Here is a 14,006-nt window from a genome sequence, read left to right as displayed (position 1 = left end):
AAAATTATTATGACAAGCTGTCCCTATTTAAAAGAGATAAAAGAGAAAAGAGTTTGCAGTAGTTCAGAAAAATGTAAATTTACAAATCATTTAGTAGTTTTTCTTCTTAATATTTGGATATGATTTTTCAGATTTCTTTTCTATTTATTTTCTATTCTATTTAAAAGAGTCGATATAATTTTTTCATTTGAATTAGTACTTACACAATATAAAAGTTGATTTAAGCCATAAATTTATACTGTGATTAAAATTCAAATGAGGTGTGTCTCTCCTCCGTGCTTCAATGGCGGCGTTGAAGATAACACTGACTCCACCTTTGGAAGCAGAAAACGCATTAGAAACGTCGCTAAGGAAAGCTTTTGAGTCTCAGATAACATCTCTGAGACCCCCTTTCTCCTTAGCCATTCCAAGCCCCGATCAATACACCCTCCTCAACCGTGCCATCCTTCACGGCGTTTTAACGGAACCCCAATTCGCCAAAACCCACATCAAACACTTGCACGCCATCGTCACCGACGGCTACGCCACCTTCGTCACCCTCCTCCTCGGCCTCGTCAACTACCTCTACCCCAAACTCCTCGCATCCGTCAAAACGCAGCTACTCTGGCTCACTGATCAAACGGTGTACGTTTTGGGTATCGGCTACGACGCCGTTTTGATCTCCCTTTTGCGCCAAATCGTCGGCGCCGATTGCAGCGATGGAAACTTGTGGCTCTGCTCCAAGTTGGTCACCCTCTTTCTGGAACACTGGGGCCGCTTATTAGAAGACTCGCCCCACGTTTTGTCGTTCGCGTTGTATACGTTTCTTAGGGTTTTAACAGATCATTGTAGGGGTGGTAGCGTTGAAAAGTTGGAGACTTTGAAGCGGTTGGAGATTCATCTGTGCGTGAAGATAATGAGAGAGGAGTTTCACTTGTGTTTGAAAATTGGGAGGGATTTTATTCGCTTGTTGCAGGATTTGGTTCATGTTCCCGAGTTTAGGGCTATGTTGAAAGACATTGTGTTTAATCCGTGTGTGTTTAATATTGTGGGGTTTCAGTTTAAGGATGTTGCTCAGATTTACTCCACCAGGACTTCCAGCAGGTATTCTCTGCTGAGGATCAATCCTGACATGGAGACCCAATTGAGGTTTTTGCTTACAAGCATAAAGTTGGGGCATCAGAAGAGGCATCAGGTTTGGTTTGCTAAGAAGTTTTTGAATGAGCCTGATAAAGAGTTTGTTATAATTGATATTGTGAGGTTCATATGCTGTGCGCACCACCCTCCAAATGAGATCATTCAGTCTGATATCGTTCCTAGGTGGGCGCTTATTGGTTGGCTTTTGACCTCTTGTAGGAGGAACGATGTTGTGGCTAATGTGAAACTGGCTTTGTTTTATGACTGGCTCTTTTTCGATGAAAGGGTGGATATCATTATGAACATTGAGCCTGCGGTTCTGCTCATGGTGCATTCTATTCCAAAGTATGTTGACATTACTCATGCTCTTCTTGAGTTCTTATTGCATCTTGTGGACAGTTATGATGTAGAAAGGAAGAGTGTCTTGGTTAAAGGTGTGTCATCGGCTTTTCAGTTGCTTGTGCGCAAAGGTGTCATTCGGTCACTTGATGTCTTGATTTCTTGTCCTGCTCTTCACCGTGCTTTGAAAGAGAGGCTGAAAAGGTTATTAGCATGTGGAAAGCTTGAAAGCTCTTGAAGGATTCTTCCTAAGATAATTGCTGCTTGGTAGCCAACAGTATTGAGTTTCTTGAAATTTTGTCCTGAACCAATGTACATAGACTAGAATATGCTTGATAGAAGCATGTACCATAATTTCACTGATAGCTAAGGATATTATAGAATAGAAGTCTGAATCAAGCAGTAACTCAAATGTAGGTTTTGATTCTTGTAAATTCAATTAATAGTTTTAAGTTATAACATTGTAAAAGGTCCCCTATGGCCATTTAAGTTTGGATTTCAAATGAAAAAGAAGACGTTAGGGAGGGTATTTCCTGTTTGTCACAATGGTGGAAGCTACCCTGTGTTGTGGATTGATACTTCAAATTTTTTTATTAAATACTTTTATCTTATTTAAATTAGTATCTAAACTTATCAAACAAGTTATTAACTGACTGGAACTTGCATAAAGTGATACATGATTTGGTTATGCATAAAGTGAGACATGATTTGGTTATGGTTTCATGCATTGTCTTTAAAGAACATCATCCCTTATCTCCCACTTCCAGGTGCAATTATTCATCTTTTTATTCAACTATGTGGTTTGAGGATTGTAAGGACCGCACGTCCTTTTTAAAAGAAAAAGTGGGGAAGGGAGCAGCTGCACGTTTGAAGGAAATGGAGGGGGCTTACGTTCAGCAAAAGTGGGCGGCAACAGTTGGTGGTGGGTCTCTCCACCTTGAGTGCTCCTTCCAACTCCAAAAGCACTCAAACCGTTCGTTCTTGATTATCACAGACGTTCGGCTGTTCGGTCTCGCATGTTGTCGGTCCTTCATTCTCAAACTTTCCAACTTTCCAGCTTTCGAACGTTCGGCCATATGGTCTCGTAAACGTTCGGCCAATCGGTCTCATTGACGTTCGGCAAACATTAGATCGTTCGTCATATGCCGTTCGTCCGTACCTGACCATTAGCGTTCGTCCTGCATCAATGGGGGTTCGCTTTCTCCTCTTCCAAACGTTCGTCATGCATCATTGGGCGTTCGCTTTCTCGTCTTCCGAACGTTCGTCCTTTATCCTACGTGACCGTTCGCCATCTACTGTGCATTCAACCGTTCGACCGTTCGTCCTTACCGTTCGGTCATCGATGGCTACAGTAGTTCAAGCGTTCGGCCATTCGTTTCTCTAGTATATTAATGAGCGTTCGGTCATGTGTTAGTTAGCGTTCGGTTATATTGTTTAACGAACGTTTGGTCTTCCTTTTAAAGCTCGGTCTCAATGACGTTTCTCTTTAGCGTTCGTACTGTTGTTTAATTTGATCCAGCGTTCGTCCCCTTTACCCTGCATGAAACCGTTCGTCCTCTATTGCAATGTTGCAGACCGTTCGTCCTTTACCAAGCGATAATGATGTTCGGACGCTCGTTCTCAACTGTTCGTTCATTCGACCTCAGTGACGTTCGGACGCTAAAGCTCAACCGTTCGGTCATCTTCAACTCGTTCCCTTTTCGACCGTTCGGCCATTCGTTAATTTAGGACGTTCGTCCTCAGCCTCAACGTTCGGTAACAACAGGCTTTTCAACCGTTCGGCCCCGCAGGTTTACCGTTCGGCCATGATTGTTTACTGAACGTTCGGTCTTCATTTGAACGTTCGGTTTTATTCTCATTTGAACGTTCGGTCTCCATGTGTTTGTCTTGTGCTTAATTTCTTCCAGCGTTCGGTTTTGTGCACTCGTTTTATGCGTGCGACCGCTCGCCCAATTCGTTCCCCCTCATCTACGCTCGTCCTGCTATTCTGACGCTCGTCCTTATCACTCCCGGTCTACCGCTCGTCGAACTCACCTCCCCTTTCAACCGCTCGTCCATCACCTCCCCTTCCTACCGCTCGTCCTGATCACCCGTCGTTCCTGGGCCCCCTGATTCCCACAATCTTCCAACGGTCCATTTCTACCTTCCCCCACTTCACCAACCCTCCAATTATTCCTACAATCTTCCACCAACCCAATAATTTCTGCATACTCCAATCATAATTTGCCGACAATTTCATCCAATCAGAGCTGCCGACAGTTATCTCTTTCTGTTAATTTAAGCCCAGGAGAATCACCCCCAGAGGGAGGGGATCTCCGTCCCACACTCGACCCTTTTGCTCTCCACCCCTCTGCTGGGCCTTACTCTTCATTCATCTGGAACACCTGGTGACCACGGCCAGGGGGGGCACTGCCTCCCCCATCACTACAAAACTCACACTCTTCATTCTTTACCCTTTTCTGCTTTCATTTCCTCCATCACGAACACTCACACAGATTTTCGGAAACCAATTTCCCCATCACCATCCTCTCCATCCTCTGTCAACACCAAAAAAAAAATCCCTTGATAATCATCATCCCAACAAACAGAAACCCAAATTTGCTTCAGCCGATTCTATTATTCTCTGTCAACACCCAACTCCCACTTCGTCTTCCAACTATCCAAACCCAAACACGAAACTTCCATTACCCATTCATGAACATGGCTCAGTTCAACATCTTTATTCCCCAGCCATCACATACAACCACATACTTCTTCATTTTCGTAAATTAAACTCAGATAGAAACCTGTTTTCCTCCTAGTTCATCACATACATCAATTGAACAGAGAATGAACAAACCCAGTTCTGAATTCTAATAATAAAAAAGTGAAGAAGAGAAGGGAGGAGCGGCTCTGGTTTGGCGGCATCAGCCGCGGCTCGCGGTGGTCGGGCTCCCCCAGACAGCGGAGACGCGGCGCAGAGAGAGGAGATGATTTCTCGCGAAGCGAGAAGAGGGAGAAAGGGGAGTGACGCCGTGGCCGGCGGTAGCTCCGAAGGAATGGTATCACCGGCGATGCCGATCTGGCGGAGGCGGCAGTGTCTGGCGGTGGTGACGCCCCTTCATCAGAGTCCTTGGCTGGGAGAAGAGAGATTAGCTTTTGCAAATAAGAAGGAAAAACGAATGGAAGGAGGAGAAGGACCCTGATCTTTCTGCTAAAAGAACTTGGAACAAATCAAAAGAAAAATATCAAAAAATTTCTATCCTCTCTTTGCACACACCTGTGTCCTATACGTACCCCTATTGTTTCAAAAAAATATAGAAGGGTGAGCTTTGGACCTTACAAACAGATTTCAGGATTTCAGGGTGCACCTCCACTTTCGTGTTTACACTCCTAGCATATCCAAAGTTGGAGAAGAAGAGTATTGGCCTAAATAAAGGAGCTTCAATTTCAATTGGCACTCTGGTTTTTATCTTTGTACCCCTATTCATGTTGGACTTTTTTTACTTTATTTTGTTTCTTTATTTAATTATTTGGTTTTTATGGCATGCCCTCCTTGTATAGTTTCCCCACCATTTGTTTTATCTATTGAACTTATTTGTTTCGTTTTACATAAAAAATTACAGAAATAAAAAAAATGAATGAAGAAAAATAAAAGATAAATTCTAAAAAATATCAAAAATATGTTTTAAAGGTTTAGGTACATGTGTGATCGCACGCATCGTCCTTGTGCCAAAAACCTTTTCTCTTTTTTCAAAAAAATGTCAAAAATACGTTTCAAAGGTTTAAGCACATGTGTGATCGCACGCATCGTCCTTGTGCTAAAAACCTTTTCTCTCTTTTAAATAAAATTACAAAAATATGTTTCAAAGGTTTAAGCACATGTGTGATCGCATGCATCGTCCTTGTGCTAAAAATCTTTTCTCTCTTTTAAATAAAATTACAAAAATATGTTTCAAAGGTTTAAGCACATGTGTGATCGCACGCATCGTCCTTGTGCTAAAAACCTTTTCTCTCTTTTAAATAAAATTACAAAAATATGTTTTAAAGGTTTAGGCACATGTGTGATCGAACGCATCGTCCTTGTGCTAAAAACCTTTTCACTCTCCTAAATTAAAATACCAAAAACATATAAAAAACATCTTCAAAAACTAAAAAAACATCTATTTTTTAAAGGCTTAATTACCTACTTAGTCCCCATGTTCGGAGGTAATTTGTTGTTTAGTACCCGGTTTTAAAAATGTAGGCATTTGATACCTATGTTTTGAAATTTGTATCAATTGAATCCTACCCACTTAATGCCGTTATAAATCTAACGTTTTTCTGACATCAACTTTGAATTGTGGACGAGCGGTTGTGGACGAGCGTCCTCTTAGTGGACGAGCAATTGATAACGCTCGCCCTGTGGATCGTCGTCCCGTCGCGATCCCGGTTGCGACAGATGGCGACTCCACTGGGGAAGTCAGAGAGTCAGGCCATTTAATTAGATAAGCGAATTCGATGTGGTTTTCCTTTGTGTATTTATTCCCTTTGTCTTTATCTATGTTTAATATTTGGAATAATTGCATGTGAGTTTCTTTTACTTTTTATTTATGTTTGAAATAATTGTTTCTACTTATGTGTGTTTATTTTTGCAATTGTTGTTTTACAGTATAATCTCCCTTCACACACTTTATGCATATCATCATGTCTCTTTACAATTTTTTCTTTTTCTTTATGTCACATTTTGTGGATTCTAGTCGAGAAATTATAAATTTGTGAGTTATCAGTAAAATAGCCAGCAAAGGTCAAAGTTGACAGCATGTTATCTCACCCAAGTTGCTCATCTCATAAACATTGTTTTTTTCCTTCATCATGGGGTGCCAAAACATCACTTCCCACCATTGAAACACCAGGACCAGCCTAAGAAAAGTGCAAAAAGTGCTTAAAACTCACCTTTTCGGCCAATGGTGACCCCAGTTCACCTGACTGAGTACCTGTGTTGGACGTTCTGTATCGGTGGAGAAAGTTATGAGCAAAAGAACAAGCAAAGGTCAGAGTTGGCTAAAATATATGAAACGCTAACTTGAAAGAATAAACTGTACCAACTCAGATGTCCAAAAAATACAAATTAGGAGTACCTCTGTTGGACGTTCTGTACAAATTCCCCATTTCTCTCGGGTAAACGTTTACAGGGGTCCTGTAAACGATTACCAGAGCCTTTTTTCAGCAGTCTCACTCATTCCTTGCACAGCTTGCTCCACCAACTCATGAGGGGTCTCCCCACCCTCCTTGGCCTCACATCACATCACCATCCACCCTCTCCCACCACTGGAACACCTGCACAAGCCTAAGACAGTTGCAGAAGTGCCTAAAAGTCAGTTTTTTGTCGAATGGTGACCTTTGTTCATCTGACTGAGTACCTGTGTTGGACTTTCTGTACAAATTCCCAATTTCTCTCGGGTAATCGTTTACAGGGGTCCTGTAAACGATTACCAGAGCCTTTTTTCAGCAGTCTCACTCATTTCTGGTTGTGGTCAAGCAGCTTTCCTAATTATTTAGGTCACCCAATTCAGTGAACAAACATACATTTTCGTATAAAACTGTTTATTATTGGATCACAGCCCAGTTAAGGTGAAAAATGTCCACCATTAACAACCACTTCTTAACTATAACCATGTTATACTTTTTTTAGAAGTTTGTTTCTACATGTTTAGTTTTTCATATTAACCAAGGATATTCTTTGGCCAACAAACAAAAATTATTTTTCTTGAGGTATTCAGATACATTTATTAAGTTACTTTTCTCAGAACACATTTTTTTCTATGCACGGAAATCTCTGATCATATGTTTAAAAAAAAGGTAGTGTGGCAATCACGTCATAGAATGTTTGTTTAAGGTTTCTATTTCTATTACATGTTTTTTATTCTTGTCTGTTATGTTGAACCAAAGACGAACATAAGTTGGGAACAATGGTAAGTATGAAACCAAGTTAACCATGTTAAGTGATGTGAGGTATCCAACGCCAACCTTCATTAGGTTGACCATATACCCGCAAAGCATAGCGTGAACAAGGCAAAAGCTTTCTAAAAGAATTAAAAGTGACCATGTACGATCTTGCAGACAAAATTTAACAATTTTTAGTTTGAGTATGATGAGAGAGCCAACCCAAGATTTCCATAATCTAAATATCAATATTATCCGAAACATAACACGTCTTTGACTACATTAATCTGTACTATTTATCGTTGTTGATACTCAATGTCAACATACAAATATAATGTGAAAGATATTGCTGATTGAAGAGGCAGCATATACTGACATATATTCTTCACAGCTAATATCAAGAAACTCCTAATATTGATTCTTTAGAGAAAATAAAAGTGTGCCAAAATTGAACCTACAATTCTTACAGAGCATTGTATCCTTAACTTACTGTACACTTACATCAGAACTATTTCTTCTTACATGTCTTTTCTTGTAGTACTTCCAAAACTCATCTTTCTGCCTAATCACTTTCACACCAGTCTTACTTTTAATCTGAGCAAGCAAGGCTCTCCAATCCTTGTTTTTCCGAGCAGCTCTGGCCTCCAGAATGGCCAGAAGAGTCTGATAAGAACTGACATCCATAGTCTGTTTATTCTTGACCATCTGCTTGTGATAAAGAAATGCCCGCTTAAAATCATGAAATCTGACAAAGGCAAATATCATAGTCGAGTAAGTTACAGAATCTGGTTGTAATTTAAGAACTGCCATCTCTTTGAATATCTGTGGCAGTTTTGAGAGTTGCCCTCCCTTTGCATGTGCATTTATCAGCATATTGTATGTCACCACTGTTGGTTGCATTCCAAGCTTTCCAAACTCAGATATTATGCCTCTTGCCTCCATGTAGAGACCTTGTTTAGCAAAACCATCAACAAGAATGTTGAACGTCGTCCGTGTCGGTTCGGTTTTGTCATTCTTCATCAACTTCCATATTTCCATAAGTATTTGAGCTTCACCTGCCCGCCTAAGCACATCTAGTAAAGTATTGTAGGTTTCTACAGAAGGTTTAATACCTTCCATTTTCATGTTTTCAAATGCTATGTAAGCTTTCTCATGCAACATTAATTGCTTAAATGATCAAATACTGAGTTAACTTAATATTATAGTATCTTTACCAGGTACACTTGATTGGTTAGAGTATTTGACACGAAGAAAAAAAGATAATGAGTGTAAAAAACATTTTTAGGTGGACACTTGATCCCATACACAAAAACATATTTTAATCACGATGGATTGAACTCCATTACTAAATGATTATTATAAATTATAAATAAAAAAAGTATTATTTTGGTGTAATTTAAATATTTCTTTCTCCTTTCACATTCAAGTCATATTTTAAGGACAAAACTATGAGGGAGTTCCAAACTTTAAAGTGGAATACCTTGGATACGATTGAGATGTCACTTGACAAACTTAAAACCAAAACATTGACACCATTTATGGAGACAAAAACTCCTCTAGCCCTGTGTTAAAAAGTGAACTTTAAGTCTTGAGTATGAGACTAGAAACTAATTAAATATGTCCGACAACCAATAAATTTATCGCTAAGATATGCTTTAAGCCATGACTTTGATATATATAAAAAGTGGACTTTAAATCCTGACCAATTCTACAAAACTAACTTGTAAAAAGAAATTTGTACTCACTTATATATTTTAAATTGATTTTACTTCTAGTCGATATGAGACTAGGAGGTTTGTTCTAGTACACCCAATTCACATCGCTTAAGAATTAGGTTTATTCGGATACACCCAATTCACACTCCTTAAGAATTGAGGTAAATGAAAACTCCTCTCATTTTCTCAAGAAGTCTTTTAAGAATAAAATTGTTACTAAATTCCAAACATGAAAGCAAATAATACCTAAAAAATGATTAACCTAAGTTTATCACATCCGACTTTGGACAAAAAAACTAACTAATTAGTGTGCATGATATAATCATTAAATATTATTGTGACACTTTTTATTTTGTAATAAGAGTATAACTAAAGCATATTTTAATGGATAAATACTCTTTTACTTTTAATTAATTGACGATATATAAATTTCATACTAAGGCGGAAATAAGATGCTTATTTGTATCTGCTTTATTATCATATTATTTTATTTTATGAATTAAAAATTTAATATTGATATACTTTTTATTACTTTGTTTGTAATGCATATTTTTTATAGCTTATTTATTTTTATGTATATTTTTCAAATTGAGACATTGTTTAAAAGATTTAAATTTAAAATTAAAGAAATTGAACAGTTAGAGAGGAATGTGAGAGAAGTTATTATAAACAAAAAAGAAGAAAAAATAATAGAAGGGGAGGAATGTGAGAGAAGATAAACTTTTATATTTTTTATATATAATATGTAAAAAGTTGAAAAGTTACATTGATAATAATGTCAAAAAAAATATGTTTGTTATGGACATTATTATGGCCCCAGCCATTCTATTTGTAATGTGCATACATGTGATCGGATCATCATTTGAAAATAAAAATTTGCAATTGATAGAATATACGTTGTAAGCAACTCGTTTGTCCTCGTAAACATGACTAGGTAAATAAAAAAGATTTAAATTATTAGTTTCTTAAACAAGTTCGGTGCTACAAATCTTTTATAATTTAAGAGGAGACGTTTATAACGTACTCTTGATAAAACTAGGAATATAATAAAACATTTTATAATAAAAATGAATATATTAATATTGTAAAATTATAATAATTTCAGATAAATCAAAATTAAAGTTTACACTAATATAACTCTAAAATTATTATAAAAATGAATATTGAATCTAATTTAATTCTATAAAATTATCAAATAAAATGAAGCCTTATTTATTTTTATATTGTAAATTAATTTTATTTTTAATGTTGGATTTCAGAAACAAACAACATAACAAGAATATTAACTATTATTGTATTAAATTATAGCATGTGATTTGTACATAGGTTCAAATTTATATAGAATATTGTAAACTTTAAGAAAACAAAAATCCATTCTTGCATTTAGTATGGAGTTGTAAAAATGGTTTTGCTGACTAAGTTGTGTTTGTGAACAACATCCATTCACCACTCCAATTCGAGAGATTTCCGAACACAACGGCGGCTTCACCACTATCAGCCACCATCAAACCATGGCGACCTGAAACTCGTTTCACAGAAATACCAGTAATTTTTCGGCAATCGCCACTTCAGACTTGAGCAATCGTCATATCCCGCTAGGGTTTGCAGACTCTCCATTGTGGAGCTTGCTTCAGGTGAATAATTTGCAAGTCTTGCTTTGTCCGCGCAATGATTAAGCTTTGTTCCCATAGAAAAAATATATTATCCAAATGGGTATTGTTTGCAAAAATGCACAGCACAAATGAGGCGATTCAGGAGGTTGGAGAAGCGAGCGAGAGAGTGAGCAAGGTTATGATGACGTGTCCCACACTGGCACTTGACACTGCTCTTAATCAAACTGGAGTTAAAGTTTCCCCTGATTTAGTTGAAGATGTTCTCAAACGATTTGAGAATGCGGGCATGTCAGCATTTCGGTTCTTTGAGTGGGCAGAGAAGCAGAGAGGGTACTCGCACAGCATAAGGGCATATCACTTGATGATTGAATCTCTGGCTAAGATTAGACAGTACCAGATCGTGTGGGACCTTGTTAATGCCGTGAGGAAAAAGGGCATGCTAAATGTGGAGACTTTTTGCATCATGATGAGAAAGTATGCTAGGGCTAACAAGGTCGACGAGGCTGTTTACACCTTTAATGTCATGGATAAGTACGATGTGGTCCCAAATCTTGCTGCATTTAATGGTTTGTTAAGTGCTTTGTGCAAGTCCAACAATGTGAGGAAGGCTCAGGAGATTTTTGATGCTATGAAGGGTCGATTTGAACCAGACGCGAAAACTTATAGCATTTTGCTGGAGGGGTGGGGAAAAGCTCCCAATCTTCCCCGGGCAAGGGAGGTTTTTGGAGAGATGGTTCATGCTGGGTGTGATCCTGATGTTGTTACTTATGGTATAATGGTTGATGTTCTTTGCAAAGCAGGGAGGGTCGATGAAGCAGTTGAGGTTGTGAAGGAAATGGATGAGAGCAATTGCAGGCCTACATCTTTCATTTATAGTGTCCTGGTTCATACTTATGGAGTGGAGCACCGAATTGAAGATGCTATTGATTCATTCCAGGAGATGGAGAGGAAGGGAATCAAGGCTGATGTTGTGGTTTATAATGCCTTGATTGGTGCCTTTTGTAAAGTAAATAAGTTTAAAAATGTGCGCAGGGTCTTGCAGGAGATGGAGATCAATGGCGTTGCGCCGAATTCAAGGACCTGCAATGTTATCATAAGCAGTATGATTGGTCAGGGACAGACTGATAGAGCTTTTAGAGTTTTCCGCCGGATGATCAAGTTATGTGAACCGGATGCTGATACTTACACAATGATGATAAAAATGTTTTGTGAGAAAAATGATCTGGAAATGACTCTGCAAATATGGAAGTTTATGAAGTCAAAACAATTTGTTCCAAGCATGCACACCTTTTCTGCCCTTGTCAAGGGGCTGTGTGAAAAAGGTGATGCCGCAAAAGCTTGTGTTGTGCTTGAAGAGATGATAGAGAAGGGAATTCGACCATCACGTATTACGTTTGGGAGGTTGAGACAGTTGCTTTTAAAGGAAGGGAGAGAAGATGTGCTCAAATTTCTTCATGAGAAAATGAATCTTCTTGTCAAGGAGCCTTTACATGATTAAAAAAGGTGAATGCAGTTGGCAACTAGAAACATATAGCAAGCTTTGAATACTATTTTGTTGTCAAAACAGTTTTGTAACCACAGTTTTGTATACTTGGGATCTGCCTATTATGTAATATAGAAATCAGACCGCTTAACTTACTGGTAGACTTTTTCCTTTACTTATTCACTCTGATTTCTGTTATTATAATTTTTTATGTTGCTTCTTTTCATAAGATTTTCCTTTTCCTTTGGCAGATATGCGGATACTGCCAAGTCCTTCCCAAATATAAAATGCATTGATGATCAAACATTGTATGCCATGTCATTGCTGATGAGATCACAAGACCATTATCCACTAGATTTTCGAATGTGACATAATGATGCCCTGCATGTTATAGGGAAAACTTCCTCTAAAGTTAGAATATCTCTAAATTAGCATGGGTGTATTCACCCTTTGAATTTGAGTTAAGATTTTATGCTTGATGATCGATGAAGTTTTATTGGAAGTGAGCGGGGGTTAAAAGTATTTGCTTTGGATTTGTCCCTAGTGAATTGGAAAATATCCTGATTATCATTTAGTGAAGAAAAACCTTGCGCTAGTGGCTGTTCATGATCTCTGACAAATCAGTGATGTCACTTACCCTGCTGGTAAAGCTCCCTTTAAAACTTACTTTTATTGATCGCAGACTTAGAATGATATTCTTAGATTTTCAGTATGTTGTTTCTTTTGGCCTAAATTTTCAGCTGTTAAAATGCCATTTGAGGTGGGTCTGCATTTTATGATGTCACTTTGTTACTAGCTTATGTTGTATATAATTTAATAAACAAACACTGCTATGAGTATATTACATAGCAACAAAGATGAACATAGGAAAACAAGAATGAACCACACGGGAGAGGAAGGTTCTGCCCAATCCTTTTTCTCTCCACCATCAGCTTGACCTTTACTATATTTGTCTCACACACATAGTCCTTGAACCGTATGTTAATTATTTTGGGTTGTGGGATTTTCCTTATTTTTTCATCATTTCAGCTGCCATGTGACCTATTTCTAGCTGTCTCTATATTGTCCTCATTTGTCTTTTATGTAATTGGCTTCATTGCAAATTTAAACCAGTAGCCGATGCACATTGCAGTGGTTAACTACAGCAAATCAAACGGAATATGGCCCAACCATATAAGTTTCCTGTTGTAATTTGAGATAATATCTTCAGAATCTTCTTAATTAGAGGAAATAAATACATAATCTTTTATTTTATTTTATTTTTTTCTAGTTTTCCTAGTTTCCCCATTTTCCTATTTAGGAGAACTAGATTATTACAAATAGAGGGTATGAAAATGTATTTTTTATGAATTGAGAATAATAAAATAAGTCTTATTTTCAACTTGGTGTCAGAGCTCCTGATTTTGGGACTCGATTCCGCTACAACAAGTCGCACCGCCGCCGTTGTCCGACCACCACCGCTGTTGTCCGACCATCGCCGTTGCCTGTTGGGGTCGTTAATGGGGCAGAAAAGTGCGCCCAACACTGGCGATCACAACGCCTGAAGTCGCTTCGTGAGAGGAGCCGCCACCGCGTGTAGCCCACGCGCCCACCTCCGACGAGACCCACTCGCCGTCGCCTCCACAAACATGGTCGCCGGAGCCCCCTGAGTCCGTTCCTAGGGTCGGTGACGACTCTTTTTGGCTGTATTTGAGTAGATCTGAATTTTAAGTTTTGCTCTTTTATTCTCGGTGTGACCCACTCGTCGTTGCCGCCACAGAAGAGTTGCTGGAGCCTCCTGAGTCTGTTTTTAGGGTTGGTGACAATCCTGTTTGGCCTATATTTGAGTAGATCTAA

At 38.5% G+C, this 14,006-nt stretch overlaps 1 protein-coding gene across 1 annotated transcript; it reads left to right on the top strand.

Annotated features, from left to right (window-relative positions):
* The first annotated feature begins 255 nt into the window (after window positions 1-255).
* Window positions 256-1,911, top strand: LOC108345145 (uncharacterized). Its single transcript, XM_052870848.1, has one exon. It carries the CDS (start codon window positions 284-286, stop codon window positions 1,691-1,693), a length of 1,410 nt encoding a protein of 469 aa, XP_052726808.1. The 5' UTR covers window positions 256-283; the 3' UTR covers window positions 1,694-1,911.
* Window positions 1,912-14,006: the final 12,095 nt, after the last annotated feature.

Source organism: Vigna angularis, chromosome 11 (genome assembly GCF_016808095.1).
Source record: "Vigna angularis cultivar LongXiaoDou No.4 chromosome 11, ASM1680809v1, whole genome shotgun sequence".
Taxonomy (NCBI): Eukaryota; Viridiplantae; Streptophyta; class Magnoliopsida; order Fabales; family Fabaceae; genus Vigna; species Vigna angularis.
Note: the sequence above shows the minus strand (reverse complement) of the source record. Positions and strands in the feature narration are given on the sequence as shown.

Coding starts and splice junctions, on each gene's coding strand:
- LOC108345145 (XM_052870848.1), top strand. CDS start 284: ATGGCGGCGTTGAAGATAACACTGACTCCACCTTTGGAAGCAGAAAAC.